The sequence below is a fragment of the Ranitomeya imitator genome, chromosome 3, assembly GCF_032444005.1.
Source record: "Ranitomeya imitator isolate aRanImi1 chromosome 3, aRanImi1.pri, whole genome shotgun sequence".
NCBI lineage: Eukaryota > Metazoa > Chordata > Amphibia > Anura > Dendrobatidae > Ranitomeya > Ranitomeya imitator.
Genome location: NC_091284.1, coordinates 133,544,853 through 133,564,070, shown reverse-complemented (window position 1 = coordinate 133,564,070; position 19,218 = coordinate 133,544,853). Strand labels below are relative to the sequence as shown.

The 19,218-nt window shown below is 41.6% G+C and overlaps 1 protein-coding gene across 1 annotated transcript in view; it reads left to right on the top strand.

The window, feature by feature from the left end:
- The window catches only part of PHEX (phosphate regulating endopeptidase X-linked), a 467,693-nt gene that overhangs the window by 305,560 nt on the left and 142,915 nt on the right, over positions 1-19,218 (top strand). Inside the window, exon 12 of the mRNA XM_069761473.1 lies at positions 4,881-4,982. Coding sequence (XP_069617574.1) covers positions 4,881-4,982 — 102 coding nt within the window. The remainder of the gene's footprint in view (positions 1-4,880; positions 4,983-19,218) is intronic.

Sequence of the window (19,218 nt, the reverse complement as noted above, 5' to 3'; positions counted from 1 at the left end):
AGAATTTCAATATTTGCAGATGACACTAAACTCTGCAGGGTAATCAAAACAGAGGAGGGCAATTTTATATTACTGGATGATTTATGTAAACTACAAGCTTGGGCTGATAAATGGCAAATGAGATTTAATGGACATAAATGTAAGGTCATGCACTTGGGTAGAGTTAATAAGATGTATAACTATGTGCTTAATTCTAAAACTCTGGGCAAAACCATCAATGAAAAAGACCTGGGAGTATGGGTGGATGACAAACTCACATATAGTGGCCAGTGTCAGGTAGCTGCTACAAAGGCAAATAAAATAATGGGATGCATTAAAAGAGGCATAGATGCTCATGAGAAGAACATAATTTTACCTCAATACAATGTCACTAGTTCGACCACACTTAGAATACTGTGTGCAGTTCTGGTCTCCGGTGTATAAGAAAGACATAGCTGAACTGGAGCGGGTGCAGAGAAGAGCGACCAAGGTTATAAGAGGACTGGGGGGTCTGCAATACCAAGATAGGTTATTACACTTGGGGCTATTTAGTTTTGAAAAACGAAGGCTAAGGGCTGATCTTATGTTAATGTATAAATATATGAGGGGACAGTACAAAGACCTTTCTGATGATCTTTTAATCATAGACCCAGTGGCGTAACTACAAAGTTATGGGCCCCGGTGCGAACTTACAAATGGGGCCCCCCCACCAAAACATTTTCCACCCAAATCCACATCCTGCCCATGCTCCTGCCCCATCCGTCTCCACATTCTGCCCCATCCGTCTCCACATTCTGCCCCATCCATCTCCGCATTCTGCCCCATCCGTCTCCGCATTCTGCCCCATCCGACTCCGCATTCTGCCCCATCCGTCTCCGCATTCTGCCCCATCCGACTCCGCATTCTGCCCCATCCGTCTCCGCATTCTGCCCCATCCGTCTCCGCATTCTGCCCCATCCGTCTCCGCATTCTGCCCCATCCGACTCCGCATTCTGCCCCATCCGTCTCCTCATTCTGCCCCATCCGACTCCGCATTCTGCCCCAACCGTCTCCGCATTCTGCCCCATCCGACTCCGCATTCTGCCTCATCCGTCTCCGCATTCTGCCCCATCCGTCTCCGCATTCTGCCCCATCCGTCTCCGCATTCTGCCCCATCCGACTCCGCATTCTGCCCCATCCGTCTCCGCATTCTGCCCATCCGTCTCCGCATTCTGCCCCATCCTTCTCCACATTCTGCCCCATCCATCTCCACATTCTTCCCGTCTCCATATCTCACCAGAACAGCAGGAACCGGAAATCTGCTGCTGGTTGATACCAGAGAACACGAGCTGCACACCAGGACTGAGCTGCTGAGAGCTGAAGGACTTGTGGTGACGTCATCGTCATGTGATCAGGAGGCGGAGCTGATAAATGGTGAAAGACCTATGATAGTGATGACGTCACCACAGGATCTTCAGCTCTTCCTTTCAGATCAGGCGTCGGCTGCTGATCTGATGTGTGCGCCTGGCAGGTCAGGTGGAGGGCAGGTCTGTCTGTTGCCGTGCGGGACGAATCACCTGCACGGCAACAGTTTTTAACTTTTTGCTGGTGTCGGCATGCATCTGACCAGCCGGGGCCCCTGACTACCCCGGGCCCGGTCGCAATGGCGACTGCTGCGACCGTGGTAGTTACGTCCCTGCATAGACCTGAGACAGAGACAAGGGGGCATCCTCTATGTCTGCAGGAAAGAAGGTTTAAGCATAATAACAGATGCGGAATCTTTACTGTAAGAGCAGTGAGACTATGGAACTCTCTGCCGTATGATGTTGTAATGAGTGATTCATTACTTAAATTTAAGAGGGGACTGGATGTCTTTCTTGAAAAGTATAATGTTACAGGGTATATATATTAGATTCCTTGTTAGGGTGTTGATCCAGGGAACCAGTCTGATTGTCGTATGTGGAGTCGGGAAGGATTTTTTTTCCCCAGTGTGGAGCTTACTCTTTGCCACATGGTTTTTTTTGCCTTCCTCTGGATCAACATGTTAGGACATGTTAGGTTAGGCTATGGGTTGAACTAGATGGACTTAAAGTCTTCCTTCAACCTTAATAACTATGTTACTATGTTACTATCTCACCACTTCTTGATTGTTACTATAGAAGTTTTGCACTTTTCACACTGGCTCCAATGAGAAAATTGCAAGTTTACATTCTTTTTTAATAAAGATTATGATATGAAAAAATGAACAAATAAAAAGTATACATTTATTTTTACAAACGAATATCAAAAAGAGCAGCCAAAAAAACAATCATATAGCCCAATAATTTTTTTTTTTAAATGCAAATTGTTTATTAACATCTATAAATACATAAACAGTTGAAACAGGGGAAGGAAGAAAAAGGGCCATAAAGTGCATAAGTGCAGATACAGAAAAAACATAAGACGAAGTGTGCTTGGCCAGGAATCAAACATACATTAGCAATGTCATGCTTAGCAAATTGCTATATCCAGTAAAAAAGAAATCTAGATCTACCCTGTAATTTATCTCTCCATAATCTGGTAGTCCAACCGCTATACTTAAGTATTCAGAGATAGCGATATAATATGTATAGTAGAAGCATGTGCGCAAGGCAGACTATGTAAAAATACGCATACCTCACTTGGACACCATATAGAAGGAGTAGAGGGGAGGCCAGCAACACACACGTCACCCCGAAGCGCGTTTCGGCAATGCCTTAGTCAGTATGTAACACAAACACCTAATTTAAACAGTAGATAATTTTCTAAAGATAGCTTCACTTTAACATAGTGCTGCCCTTGTAGGATTTTACTGTACCATAAGGTAAAAGTTATTGGTGCTAACAGGGGCTAGTCACTTGACAATCCAACTTTAAAACATTAACAGAGTTATATTAAAGGGGTATTCTCAAGTTGTCTCATTACACTCAGAGTAATGCAGCCTCCTTACAGTCTCCTCCCTTCCTGGTTCCTGGCAGGTCAGGCTCTTCTCCTTGAATGGCAGAACTGTATTATTAGCAGAACTATAAAGCTAAGCAAAAATTCTGAAAACACAGTCAGCTATCACTTTGTTCTGCAGTGACTATTGCTGTTACTTTATTTACATATAAATATAGCAGGGTATTTGGACAATCACACAGCTCCGGACAGGAAGAGCAATGATTAGGAAACCTGATCTGAAAATATTAGACGCTACAGGATTGTGATTTTGCAACGTTTGGAGCGGTGGGTGGAAGGAAGGTGAGCAGTTAACTACAATATAGAAATCATTGGGCTAGAGAAACATGGCTGGTATGTTAGGAGTTAACTTCTCTCCTGGAATACTGTTACTTTGCATACTTGTCCAGGGTCTGGGCAGTTAGTATTGGCCAAGCTCAATAGAAACTAGTTCCACGCTTTGAAAGATGAAATCTTTCATTATATTGCAAGAGAATGACATCAAAAAGTAAAAGCAAGTCAATTGCAAGCTTGCATATTTTTATGCTGTCTAACTAATGAAAGCAATTTAATAATTTTTGACTATCCCTTTAATTATTGCTATTGCATGAATTAAACATATACATCAGAGTGCCATATACAGTATGGTGTTTTTTTTAGTTTTGTGAAGTTACATAGGATATTCCAAGATCTACCACATAGTTCAAAAGGTACTTGTTAGGGCTAGCGGAACGCACCGAGTAAATATAGATGTTTTTATTATTATTGGTGCGTTCGCAGCCCGGGGTCCACCGTGCAGGAGAACCTGCTGCTGGCAAACGGCGGCACTATATGGCGGTATGGACTAACTCAGTTAATTCGCCGAGTAGCCGTGAAAGCAAAGCACTGTGCCCTGTTAGACTTCACAGAGGCACAGGCTAACTGCCCAAACAGAGAGCAGTCAGTGGTCACGCATGCACACAAAACTCCTCGCCGGAGGTGCCAGCATTCTAGGGGCTTATTTCAGCCGGGTCCCTGAATACATACAAACACAATCTCCTCGCCAGAGGTGCCAGCATTCTAGGGGCTTATTTCAGCCGGGTCCCTGAACACACTCTTACGTGACCACACTGGCGCAAAGCACATAACATAGAACAATACTAGCGCATGGCCGTGCCTTAAATAGTTGCAGCACGTACAGGACCTTCCTAGAAGGACCAATGAGAGGCTGCCACAGAGCGTGAGCACCTACAGGACCTTCCTGAAGGACCAATGGTCTTAGCTGCAGTATCTGATCATGTGACCCTCGATCTCCACTGAGAGATCTTACTCTGGGCATGCTCAGAATGAGAAAAGTAGGACTTAGTCCCAGAAGTGTCAGCTCGCCGCTGCCCAGCACTGACTCCAATGGCAGAAGCAGGAAAAGCAGCAGTAACTCTTTGTACAGAGTTACTCAGAGACTGAGCGAGACTTTGGGACCGACGTCTCCGCTGAGCAGGCTCCACTGCGGCAGGAGAAGAATGGGAGACCACAGCGGAGATGGCCTGAAATTCCCCTTGTGCAGAGGCGGGAACTTGACCCCTAACAGGTACTTATGTGCCCCTCATAATTGGAACTTTTGACTTTTTAACAGGTCTGGTTTTGCAACTAACTCATTTTAAAGGATCATCTTTCAGACCAGTGAAAATAAACATTTAAATATTTAATACTACCAAAATAATTATTGTAATTTACCTATGTATTTGTTTTTGAAAGTGGTAGGCTGCTTTCACACGTCCAACAATCATGGTACAAGTATGTGAAAGATATCAATGTATGGACCAGTCGCAGGTCTCTTGACCTGAACTCATTAGAGTTTGGATCAGTGAATCCATAGCTGGTCTGCACACCACAGAATGCTCTCTGATCTTGAATGTTTGGCATGTGAAACCGAGTTTACCTTATACATGTTAAGCAATCAAATGTGTAATTCAACTTTTCTTGACTAGATGGAAGAAGTTATTGAAGGAATTCGCTGGGCTTTCATTGACATGCTGGAAAAAGAAAATGATTGGATGGATGAAGAGACCAAAAATAAAGCCAGGGAGAAGGTAAATTAATAAACACTAGGGGGGAAGATTAAAGACCCTTTCTAGAAGAAAAAAATATCTTTGTTGTCCAAAACAATTAATCAATGCATGCACACCTTTCATTTCTTATGATGCTATTGAAAAAGCTGGACATTAATTGGTTTCTATGGAAGGTTGTCATAAAAGCATAGTAAGACCCACAATACAGTCATGGTGAACATTGCTTTAACCTACATGTTTCAATGCTCTGGATTAAAGACTAACAACATGGTTCAGCGCCAAATATTTGGTTTCAACCTGCTATGTCTGTAGAAAAAACTCATAATGCTCAAATGTCAGACAGGATTAATTAATTATATTGAGAATTTGAGGACATACTAAGAATAGGATTTATAATCTGCAAAGATATATTGTTATTTTAAAGTATGACAATATCATAATGTAATAAATTACATTTTCTGTCAATTATGAAAAAATACAGTATACCTATATATTTAAAAAAAATATCAATGACTTTTGCCAGAAGAGAGAATCCATTGCTTAGGCCCACAAGGTTTATGAGCCTAGGCCCAGAACTACTATTGTTTACTCTAGTCTTAGAATGAGGTGACTTTTGGAGCTGTAATATAATTCTAAAAAAAAACTAAGGAATCACTTCATACTGGTGACACAGGTAATATATTTTGTGGTGATTTCAGTTATGGTGCATGTAATAAAAACTACCAAGAGCAGTGAAGTTTGGGTGGTTGCCTTGAAGTGCCAAATTCTATGTGTGCAAAATTTTGCCACCTGCCTCCAATGTCAGGGGCTATTTGGAAGATGGTTGGCTTGTCTAAGCGGATATTTATAAAACTACCTAACATATGGCCGATCGATGGTCATTTAATGGCTGCAGATCGTGTAGTCTAAACATAGCTTATCTAAAATCCACATCAATGTTATTAATGATGTATAAGTTTGCACAAGGGTAATAATGTAATTATGTCATATCTACAGATATACGTTGTAAAAGATATTTGCATTTACATAATATGTTTTTTATAGATACACTAGCTGAAGAGCCCGGCGTTGCCTGGGCATAGTAAATATCTGTGGTTAGTTATTGCACCTCACTTCTCTTATTTTCCCATCACGCCTCTCATTTTCCCCTCACATCTCTCATTTTCTCCCTTACACCTCTCATTTTCCCCCTCACTCCTCATATTTTCCCCTCACTCTTCTCATTCCTCCTCACTCCTCTCATTCCCCCTAACACTTGTCATTTCGACCTCACATCTGTCATTTTCCGATCACTCCACTATTTTCCCTCACTCCTCTCATTTTGCACTCACACCTTTTCATTTTCACCTCACACCCTTCATTTTCACCTCACACCTCTCATTTTCCCCTCAGTATATACATGTTTGTCATCTCCCTTATATATAGTATACACTTGTATGTCATCTCCCCTGTAAATAGCATATACCTGCTGTATGTCATCTCCCCTGTATATAGTATATACCAGTGTGTCATCTCCTCCTGTATATAGTATATACCTGTGTGTCATCTCCCCTGTATATAGTATATATGTGTGTGTCATCTCCTCCTGTATATAGTATATACCTGTATGTCATCTCCTCCTGTATATAGTATATACCTCTGTGTCATCTCCCCTGTATATAGTATATATGTGTGTGCATCTCCCCTGTATATAGTATATACCTGTGTGTCATCTCCTCCTGTATATAGTATATACCTGTGTGTCATCTCCTCCTGTATTAGACCTCGTTCACACGTTATTTGCTCAGTATTTTTACCTCAGTATTTGTAAGCTAAATTGGCAGCCTGATAAATCCCCAGCCAACAGGAAGCCCTCCCCTGGCAGTATATATTAGCTCACACATACACATAATAGACAGGTCATGTGACTGACAGCGGCCGTATTTCCTATACGGTACAGTTGTTGCTCTTTTAGTTTGTCTGCTTATTAATCAGATTTTTATTTTTGAAGGATAATACCAGACTTGTGTGTGTTTTAGGGCGAGTTTCATATGTCAAGTTGTGTGTGTTGAGTTGCGTGTGGCGACATACATGTAGCGACTTTTGTGAGATGAGTTTTTGTGTGGCGACATGCGTGTAGCAACTTTTTGTGTGTCGAGTTGCATGTGACAGGTTAGTGTAGCAAGTTGTGTGCAGCAAGTTTTGCGCATAGCAAGTTTTGCGCATGGCGAGTTTTGCGCCTGGCGAGTTTTATGTGTGGTGCGTTTTGAGTATGTGCAAGTTTTGTGTGAGGCAACTTTTGCATGTGTTGCAACTTTTGTGCATGTGACAATTTTTCCGCGTGTGCAAGTTTTGCGTGTGGCGAGTTTTCCATGAGATGAGTTTTGCACGTGTGGCTAGTTTTGCGTGAGCCTAGTTTTGCATGTGGCGAGTTTTGCGCTTGGCGAGTTTTGAGCGGTGACTTTTGTGTTTCGACTTTTATGTGGTGAGGTTGGTGTATGTGTGGCGAAATGTGTGCTGAGGGTGATATGTGTTCAAGCACGTGGTAGTGTGTGGCGCATTTTGTGTGTGTGTTCATATCCCCGTGTGTGGTGAGTATCCCATGTCGGGGCCCCACCTTAGCAACTGTACGGTATATACTCTTTGGCGCCATCGTTCTCACTCTTTAAGTCCCCCTTGTTCACATCTGGCAGTTGTCAATTTGCCTCCAACACTTTTCCTTTCACTTTTCCTCCATTATGTATATAGGAGCAAAATTGTTTGGTGAATTGGAACGCGCTGGGTTAAAATTTCGCCTCACAGCATAGCCTATGACGCTCTCAGGGTCCAGACGTGTGACTGTGCAAAATTTTGTGGCTGTAGCTGTGACGGTGCAGATGCCAATCCCGGACATACACACACACATTCAGCTTTATATATTAGATATACCTGTAAGTCATCTCCCTGTATATAGTATATACCTGTATGTCATCTCCTACTGTATATAATATATAGCTGTATATAATCTCCCCTGTATATAGTATATACCTGTATACCATCTCCTCCTGGCTGTCAATTTGCCTCCAACACTTTGCCTTTCACTTTTTTCCCATTATGTAGATAGGGGCAAAATTGTTTGGTGAATTGGAATGCGCGGGGTTAAAATTTTGCCTCACAACATAGCCTAAGACGCTCTCGGGGTCCAGATGTGTGACTGTGCAAAATTTTGTGGCTGTAGCAGCGACAGTGCAGATGCCAATTCCGGACATACACACACATACATACAGTTAGGGCCAGAAATATTTGGACAGTGACACAATTTTCGCGAGTTGGGCTTTGCATGCCACCACATTGGATTTGAAATGAAACCTCTACAACAGAATTCAAGTGCAGATTGTAACGTTTAATTTGAAGGGTTGTACAAAAATATCTGATAGAAAATGTAGGAATTGTACACATTTCTTTACAAACACTCCACATTTTAGGAGGTCAAAAGTAATTGGACAAATAAACATAACCCAAACAAAATATTTTTATTTTCAATATTTTGTTGCAAATCCTTTGGAGGCAATCACTGCCTTAAGTCTGGAGCCCATGGACATCACCAAACGCTGGGTTTCCTCCTTCTTAATGCTTTGCCAGGCCTTTACAGCCGCAGCCTTCAGGTCTTGCTTGTTTGTGGGTCTTTCCGTCTTAAGTCTGGATTTGAGCAAGTGAAATGCATGCTCAATTGGGTTTTGATCTGGAGATTGACTTGGCCATTGCAGAATGTTCCACTTTTTGGCACTCATGAACTCCTGGGTAGCTTTGGATGTATGCTTGGGGTCATTGTCCATCTGTACTATGAAGCGCCATCCAATCAACTTTGCAGCATTTGGCTGAATCTGGGCTGAAAGTATATCCCGGTACACTTCAGAATTCATCCGGCTACTCTTGTCTGCTCTTATGTCATCAATAAACACAAGTGACCCAGTGCCATTGAAAGCCATGCATGTCCATGCCATCACGTTGCCTCCACCATGTTTTACAGAGGATGTGGTGTGCCTTGGATCATGTGCCGTTCCCTTTCTTCTCCAAACTTTTTTCTTCCCATCATTCTGGTACAGGTTGATCTTTGTCTCATCTGTCCATAGAATACTTTTCCAGAACTGAGCTGGCTTCTTGAGGTGTTTTTCTGCAAATTTAACTCTGGCCTGTCTATTTTTGGTATTGATGAATGGTTTGCATCTAGATGTGAACCCTTTGTATTTACTGTCATGGAGTCTTCTCTTTACTGTTGACTTAGAGACAGATACACCTACTTCACTGAGAGTGTTCTGGACTTCAGTTGATGTTGTGAACGGGTTCTTCTTCACCAAATTAAGTATGCGGCGATCATCCACCACTGTTGTCATCCGTGGACGCCCAGGCCTTTTTGAGTTCCCAAGCTCACCAGTCAATTCCTTTTTTCTCAGAATGTACCCAACTGTTGATTTTGCTACTCCAAGCATGTCTGCTATCTCTCTGATGGATTTTTTCTTTTTTTTCAGCCTCAGGATGTTCTGCTTCACCTCAATTGAGAGTTCCTTTGACCGCATGTTGTCTGCTCACAGCAACAGCTTCCAAATGCAAAACCACACACCTGGAATCCACCCCTGACCTTTTAACTACTTCATTGATTACAGGTTAACGAGGGAGACGCCTTCAGAGTTAATTGCAGCCCTTAGAGTCCATTGTCCAATTACTTTTGGTCCCTTGAAAAAGAGGACGCTATGCATTACAGAGCTATGATTCCTAAACCCTTTCTCCGATTTGGATGTGGAAACTATCATATTGCAGCTGGGATTTTGCACTTTCAGCCCATATTATATATAATTGTATTTCTGAACATGTTTTTGTAAACAGCTAAAATAACAAAACTTGTGTCACTGTCCAAATATTTCTGGCCCTAACTGTACACACACACATTCAGCTTTATATATTAGTCTAGCTGAAGAGCCCGGCATTGCCTGGGCATAGTAAATATCTGTGGTTAGTTATAGTACCTCACTTCTCTTATTTTCCCATCACTCCTCTTATTTCCCCCTCACTCCTCTCATTCCCCCTCACTCCTCTCATTCCCCCCTAACACTTGTCATTTCGACCTCACATCTGTCATTTTCCGATCACTCCACTATTTTCCCTCACTCCTCTCATTTTGCACTCACACCTTTTCATTTTCACTTCACACCTCTCATTTTCACCTCACACCTCTCATTTTCCCCTCAGTATATACATGTTTGTCATCTCCCTTATATATAGTAAACACCTGTGTGTCATCTCCTCCTGTATTAGACCTCATTCACACGTTATTTGCTCAGTATTTTTACCTCAGTATTTGTAAGCTAAATTGGCAGCCTGATAAATCCCCAGCCAACAGGAAGCCCTCCCCCTGGCAGTATATATTAGCTCACACATACACATAATAGACAGGTCATGTGACTGACAGCTGACGTATTTCCTATATGGTACAGTTGTTGCTCTTGTAGTTTGTCTGCTTATTAATCAGATTTTTATTTTTGAAGGATAATACCAGACTTGTGTGTGTTTTAGGACGAGTTTCATGTGTCAAGTTGTGTGTGTTGAGTTGTGTGTGGCGACATACATGTAGCGACTTTTGTGAGATGAGTTTTGTGTGGCGACATGCGTGTAGCAACTTTTTGTGTGTCGAGTTGCATGTGACAGGTTAGTGTAGCAAGTTGTGTGCAGCAAGTTTTGCGCATGGCGAGTTTTGCACGTGGCGAGTTTTATGTGTGGTGCAAGTTTTGTGTGAGGCAACTTTTGCATGTGTTGCAACTTTTGTGCATGTGGCAATTTTTCCGCGCATGCAAGTTTTGCGTGTGGCGAGTTTTCCATGAGGTGAGTTTTGCACGTGTGGCTAGTTTTGCGTGAGCCTAGTTTTGCATGTGGCGAGTTTTGCACGTGGCGAGTTTTGAGCGGTGACTTTTGTGTTTCAACTTTTATGTGGTGAGGTTGGTGTATGTGTGGTGAAATGTGTGCTGAGGGTGATATGTGTTCAAGCACGTGGTAGTATGTGGCGCATTTTGTGTGTGTGTTCATATCCCCGTGTGTGGTGAGTATCCCATGTCGGGGCCCCACCTTAGCAACTGTACGGTATATACTCTTTGGCGCCATCGCTCTCACTCTTTAAGTCCCCCTTGTTCACATGTGGCAGCTGTCAATTTGCCTCCAACACTTTTCCTTTCACTTTTTCCTCATTATGTATATAGGGGCAAAATTGTTTGGTGAATTGGAACGTGCGGGGTAAAATTTTGCCTCACAACATAGCCTATGACGCTATGACGCTCAGGGTCCAGACGTGTGACTGTGCAAAATTTTGTGGCTGTAGCTGCGACGGTGCTGATGCCAATCCCGGACAAACACACACACACACACATTCAGCTTTATATATTAGATTACTAATCACCAGAGATTGGGCCCCTCCAAGGACACACTTTATGTTGACTGATTAGCTTTCAATTTGGTTGTATTCACACAAGACAGGAGTGTTCCGTGTTCCATTTTATTGCTATAGAATTGAAGTTTTTCTGCTTCACTTTTAGACTATCATGAAAAAGAGATAACAAATGAAAAGAGGGCTGAATGTAGCCTAAAAGGCAATTTGTCATGTTCACTAAATGCTAAAACTGACCTGCCATTATGATTCTCCAGGTTATTATGAGTTTGCAGATACCAAATTGTATAGCTTCTTTTTCATTTAGTTGGTTAAAAAAATTCAAAAGTTTGTAAAAAAAAAATGACATAATTTTCTGAGACTCCTAGCATCTCCATGTTTCAGGTTCTGGTGCTAAGTGATGGGCTTATTTGTGCACTGAGCTGACAATTTTATTGATACCATTATGGGGTAGATACAATGCTTTGATCGCCTTTGATCGTTATTGCAATGTTGCAGAGATAAAGAAACATAATTCTGGCGATTTCATTTTTTTTCTTGTTACGCCGTTTTTTTTCTCATCTGATCGCCTGAAATGATCATCTCCTATGAATGCACTAGCATTCACAGCAGGTCAGCAATGACAAGCGTGGGGGTCTTCTGCAGACTCCTGGTTGTTATGCCAACCCATCTGCGCACCACGATCATGTAACATGGGTGCTGATGGTTCTGGGTTTGTGACTCGCGATCATGTTAAATATCACTGTCAGAGATTGACAGCATCATTTAACATGTTAACAGCTGTGGGTGGATAGTGATTACACCTCCGACTGTTAGGGGTACATGACAGCTGATCAAATCAGAATATTTAAGCTACCTGTAGCTCTTCAAAGGAGTGGAAAAAATAAAAATGCAAAAAAAAGTTTATAATGACAAAAGTTGTGAAAGGTTCTCTTTATAGAATATGGACACTTTTGGGGGCAATTAATTTTTATTTAAATGCATGCATTTTTGGCTAAAACTAAGCTTAGCAATAAATTCTCAGGAAGATCTATGTGCGGCCCATAGATCTTAACAGGTCATTTACATATTAAGAAGATTGTGGATTTCTCTGGAATAAAATATCAGATCACAAATGTCAGTGTATCATCTTAATCAACCTTCCATGACCTATATCCCATATATATGGCTTAGAGGGGTTGATTCTGTTGATAGATGCCCTTTAACCCCTTTACCCCAAGGGTGGCTTGCACGTTAATGACCGGGCAATTTTTACAAATCTGACCACTGTCCCTTTATGAGGTTATAACTCTGGAACGCTTCAACGGATCCTAATGATTCTGACACTGTTTTCTCGTGACATATTGTACTTCATGATAGTGGTAAAATTTCTTTGGTATTACCTGCGTTTATTTGTGAAAAACAATGGAAAATTGGCAAAAATGTTGAAAATTTTGCAATTTTCCAAATTTTAATTTTTATGCCCTTAAATCACAGAGATATGTTGCACAAAATACTTAATAAGTAACATTTCCCATATGTCTACTTTACACCAGCACAAATTTTGGAACCAATATTTTTTTTTGTTATGGAGTTATAAGGGTTAAAAGTTTACCAGCAATTTCTCATTTTTACAACACCATTTTTTTTAGGGACCACATCACATTTGAAGTCACTTTGAGGGGTCTATATAATAGAAAATACCAAAGTGTGACAACGTTCTAAAAACTGCACATCTCAAGGTACTCAAAACCACATTGAAGAAGTTTATTAACCCTTCAGGTGTTTCACAGGAATTTTTGGAATATTTAAAAAAAAAATGAACATTTATCTTTTTTCACAATAAATTTACTTCAGTTCCAATTTGTTTTGTTTTGCCAAGGGTAACAGGAGAAATTGGACCCCAACGGTTGTTGTCCAATTTGTCCTGAGTACGCTGATACCCCATATGTGGGGGTAAACCAATGTTTGGGCACATGACAGAGCTCGGAAGGGAAGGAGCTCCATTTGACTTTTCAATGCAAAATTGACTGGAATTGAGATAGGACACCATGTCGTGTTTGGAGAGCCCCCGATGTGCCTAAACATTGAAACCCCCCACAAGTGACACCATTTTGGAAAGAAGACCCCCTAAGGAACTTATCTAGATGTGTTGTGAAAACTTTGACCCTCTAAGTGTTTCACTACAGTTTATAACGCAGAGCCGTGAAAATAAAAATTCTTTTTTAACCACAAAATGATTTTTTCGCCCCCAATTTTGTATTTTCCCAAGGGTAACAGGAAAGATTGGACCCCAAAAGTTGTTGTCCAATTTGTCCTGAGTACGCTGACACTCCATATGTGGGGGGAACCACCATTTGGGCGCATGGCAGAGCTCAGAAGGGAAGGTGTGCCGTTTGGAATGCAGACTTAGATGGATTGGTCTGCAGACGTCACATTGCGTTTGCAGATCCCCTGATGTACCTAAACAGTAGAAACTCTCCACAAGTGAGCCCATATTGGAAACTAGACCCCCAAGGAACTTATCTAGATGTGTTGTGAGAACTTTGAACCCCAAAGTGTTTCACTACAGTTTATAATGCAGAGCCTTGAAAATAAAAAAATCATTTTTTTCACACAAATTATTTTTTAGCCCCCAGTTTTGTATTTTCCCAAGGGTAACAGGAGAAATTGGAGCCCAAAAGTTGTTCAATTTGTCCTGAGTACAGTGATACCCCATATGTTGGGGTAAACCACTGTTTGGGCGCACGGGAGAGCTCTGAAGGGAAAGAGCACTGTTTTACTTTTTCAACGCAGAATTGGCTGGAATGGAGATCGGACGCCATGTCGCATTTGGAGAGCCCCTGATGTGCCTAAACAGTGGAAACCCCCCAATTCTAACCGAAACCCTAACCCAAACACACCCTTAACTCCAATCCCAACCATAACCCTAACCACATCCCTAACCCTAATCCCAACCCTAATCCCATCTGTAAATGTAATCCAAACCCTAACTTTAGCCCTAACCGTAGCCCCAACCCTAACCCCAACCCTAACTTTAGCCCCAACCCTAACCCTAACTTTAGCCCCAACCCTAACCCTAACCCTAACTTTAGCCCCAACCCTAACCCTAACTTTAGCCCCAACCCTAACTTTAGCCCCAACCCTAACCCTAACATTAGCCCCATCCCTAACCCTAACCCTAACTTTAGCCCCAACCCTAACCCTAACCCTAATGGGAGAATGGAAATAAATACATTTTTTTTAATTTTATTATTTTTCCCTAACTAAGGGGGTGATGAAGGGGGGTTTGATTTACTTTTATAGCTTTTTTTAGCGGATTTTTATGATTGGCAGCCGTCACACACTAAAAGACGCTTTTTATTGCAAAAAATAGGTTTTCAATCTCCACATTTTGAGAGCTATAATTTTTCCATATTTTGGTCCACAGAGTCATGTGAGGTTTTGTTTTTTGCAGGACGAATTGCCGTTTTTAATGGTACCATCTTCGGGTACGTGACATTTTTTGATCGCTTTTTATTTTGAGGTAGAATGAACAAAAAACAGCTATTCATGAATTTCTTTTGGGGGGGTGCTTATACCGTTCCACGTTTGGTAAAATTGATAAAGCAGTTCTATTCTTTGGGTCAGAACGATTACAGCGATACCTCATTTATATCATTTTTTTTGTTTTGACGATAAAAACTATTTTATATAAAAAATAATAATTTTTGCATCGCTTTATTCTGAGGACTATAACTTTTTTATTTTATCATTGATGATGCTGTATGGTGGCTCGTTTTTGCGGGACAAGATGATGTTTTCAGCGGTACCATGGTTATTTATATTCGTCTTTTTGATCCACTTTTTGATTGGCGGTATGATAATAAAGTGTTATTTTTTGCCTCCTTTTTTTTCTTTTTTTTACGGTGTTCACTGAAAGGGTTAACTAGTGGGACAGTTTTATAGGTCGGGTCGTTACTGACGTGGCAATACTAAATATGTGTACTTTTATTGTTTTTTTTATTTAGATAAAGAAATGTATTTATTGGAACAATATAGATATTTTTTCTTTATTTAGGAATTTATTATATATTTTTTTACACAAGTAAATATTACTTTTTTACATTGCTCCAAGGGGGGACATCACAGTAAAGTGACAGATCGCTGATCTGACACTTTGCAGTGGACTGTGTCAGATCAGCGATCTGACAAGCACTGCAGGAGGGCTTCCCGGCGCCTGCTCTGAGCAGGTGCTTGAAAACCACCTCCCTGCAGGACCCGGAAGGCACCCCGCAGCAATTTTGGATCCGGGCCTGCAGGGAGGTAGGAGACCCTCGGAGCAACGCCATCACATAGCGTTGCTCCGAGGGTCTCAGGGAAGCACGCAGGGAGCCCTCTCCTTGTGTGATGCTTCACTGTGCCGCTGGAACACTGCGATCATCCTTGAGTTAATGAGTTAATGTAGGAGTTAATGTACCAGGAGCGGTCCATGACCGCTCCTGGCACATAGTGCCGGATGTCAGCTGCGATAGTCAGCTGACACCCGGCCCCGATCGGCCGCGCTCCCCCCGTGAGCGCGGCTGATCGGTGATGACGTACTATCCCGTCGGTAGTCATATGGGCCCATACCACCTCGACGGGATAGTATGTCAGATGTCAGAAAGGGGTTAATCGAGTCTGTTAGCACTTATGAGTACTGCTTGCAACAGAGGAGCAGAGTAAACATACCGAGGAGGATGTTCAGGGATTGCATGAGTGAGAAATCCACATTTTACTACCTCAAGTGTAACGATTGCAAGTGCCCAAAGCTCTCTGCACTAAACTCTCCTTAGCCCCTTCCTTCTGCTCGGAAGCTGTGGAAGTCTCCTGATTGAATAAAGTTTTCATTGTTTAGTAAGTATATGACAATATGTAATACAAATCTCTAAATAATTAACTTTATTGAAGAACGCTTTTTAGAAAACAATGGCAATAAGCATGATTAGGCTATAAATTGTAATGTAATTCTCATTACAAGAAAATTATTGAATGGATATATGATTGGATTTAAAAAGTGAATATGAGATTTAATAGCTGCAGCCCAAAGAGGTGGAACTTAAATGGAGTAAACTAATGTAAAATAAAGTATTTATGACTGACAGCAATTACAGTGATCTGCATTAGGGTTGAGCGAAACGGGTCGAACATTTTCAAAAGTCGCCGACTTTTGGCTAAGTCGGGGTTTCATGAAACCCGATCCGACCCCTGTGCGGGGTCGGCCATGCGGTACGCGACTTTCGCGCCAAAGTCGCGTTTCAATGACGCGAAAAGCGCCATTTCTCAGCCAATGAAGGTAAACGCAGAGTGTGGGCAGCGTGATGACATAGGTCCTGGTCCCCACCATCTTAGAGAAGGGCATTGCAGTGATTGGCTTGCTGTCTGCGACGTCACAGGGGCTATAAAGAGGCGTTCCCGCCGACCGCCATCTTACTGCTGCTGATCTGAGCTTAGGGAGAGGTTGCTGCCGCTTTGTCAGAAGCAGGGATAGCGTTAGGCAGGGTCCATTAACCACAAAACCGCTTGTGCTGCAGCGATTTGCACTGTCCAACACCACCCTCGGTGTGCAGGGACAGTGGAAGTTTTTTTTTTTTTTTTTCCCCTCAGCGCTGTAGCTCATTGGGCTGCCCTAGAAGGCTCCCTGATAGCTGCATTGCTGTGTGTACGCCGCTGTGCAAACCAACTGCTTTTTTCAAAGCACAAATCCTCTTGTTCCTTCCTTTCTGCACAGCTATCTTTTTTGTTTGTCCACACTTTTTATTTCATTTGTGCATCAGTCCACTCCTTATTGCTGCCTGCCATACCTGGCTGAGATTACTGCAGGCAGGGAGATAGTAGCTGCCTGCCATACCTGGCTGAGATTACTGCAGGCAGGGAGATAGTAATTGTAGGACATTCCCTGTGTTTTTTTTTTTTTTTTTTTTGGTGGGAGATTAAGATTGGCAATTTGGCATTTCTGCTAGAGTGCCATCCCTGTGTGTGCCATCTCTCTCACATAGTGGGCCATAGAAAGCCTTTTCATTTTTCTGTATTTTTTTTTGTGGGGTGTATAAATTCTCCCTGATAAAAATACAGTGGGAGATTAATATTGGCCTTTGGGCTTGTGTGCCAGTCCTGAGTGTGCCATCTCTCTCACAAATAGTGGGCCATAGAAAGCCTATTTTATTTTTTTGGGGGTTTTATAAATTCTCCCTGAAAAAAAGGGAGATTAATATTGGCCTCTGGGCTTGTGTGCCAGTCCTGAGCGTGCCATCTGTGCCAGCCCTGAGCGTGCCATCTCTCTCACAAATAGTGGGCCATAGAAAGCCTATTTAATTTTTTTTTTGGTTTTATAAATTCTCCCTGAAAAAAAGGGAGATTAATATTGGCCTCTGGGCTTGTGTGCCAGTTGTGAGCGTGCCATCTGTGCCAGTCCTGAGCGTGCCATCTCTCTCACAAATAGTGGGCCATAGAAAGCCTATTTAATTTTTTTTTTTTGTTTTATAAATTTTCCCTGAAAAAAGGGAGATTAATATTGGCCTCTGGGCTTGTGTGCCAGTTGTGAGCGTGCCATCTGTGCCAGTCCTGAGCGTGCCATCTCTCTCACAAATAGTGGGCCATAGAAAGCCTATTTAATTTTTTTTTTGGTTTTATAAATTTTCCCTGAAAAAAGGGAGATTAATATTGGCCTCTGGGCTTGTGTGCCAGTTGTGAGCGTGCCATCTGTGCCAGTCCTGAGCGTGCCATCTCTCTCACAAATAGTGGGCCATAGAAAGCCTATTTAAATATTTTTTTGGTTTTATAAATTCTCCCAGAAAAAAAGGGAGATTAATATTGGCCTCTGGGCTTCTGTGCCAGTCCTGAGCGTGCCATCTGTGCCAGTCCTGAGCGTCCCATCTCTCTCACAAATAGTGGGCCATAGAAAGCCTATTTTTTTTTTTGGGGGGGTTTTAGAAATTCTCCCTGGAAAAAAAAAGGGAGATTAATATTGCCCTTTGGGCTTGTGTGCCAGTACTAAGCGTTCCATCTCTCTCTCTCTCTCTTAGTCAGTGGGCCATAGAACGCCTATTTTTGGTTTTATTTGTTTTCTAAATTCTCCCTGAAAAAATCATTTTATTTTATTTGGTTTCTAAATTCTTCCTGACAAAATCATATTTTTTTTATTATTTTTTTTTCTAAAGTCTCCCTGAAAAAAAAAAAAAAAACAGTGGGAGATTAATATTGGCCTTTCTGCTTGTGTGCCAGTCTTGACTCCTGGGTGCGTCATCTCTCAGTCAGTGGGCCATAGAACGCCTATTTTTGGTTTTATTTGTTTTATAAATTCTCCCTGAAAAAATCATTTTATTTTATTTGGTTTCTAAATTCTTCCTGATAAAATCATATTTTTTTTATTATTTTTTTTTCTAAAGTCTCCCTGAAAAAAAAAAAAAAAAAACAACCAAAAAAAACAGTGGGAGATTAATATTGGCCTTTCTGCTTGTGTGCCAGTCTTGACTCCTGGGTGTGCCATCTCTCTCTCTCTCTCTCTCTCTCTCTCTCTCTCTCTCTCTCCAATTGTGGTCCATAGAAAGCCTATATTTTTTTTCCTTGATTTGGGTTCCAAAATCTACCAGAGAAAATAACTCCATCAATCATTGGTAGAAAAATATTGGCCTCTGGGCTTGTGTGCCACTCCTGATTCCTGTGTGCGTCATCTCTCAGTCAGTGGGCCATAGAACGCCTATTTTTGGTTTTATTTGTTTTATAAATTCTCCCTGAAAAAATCATTTTATTTTATTTGGTTTCTAAATTCTTCCTGATAAAATCATATTTTTTTTATTATTTTTTTTTCTAAAGTCTCCCTGAAAAAAAAAAAAAAAAAAAAAAAACAGTGGGAGATTAATATTGGCC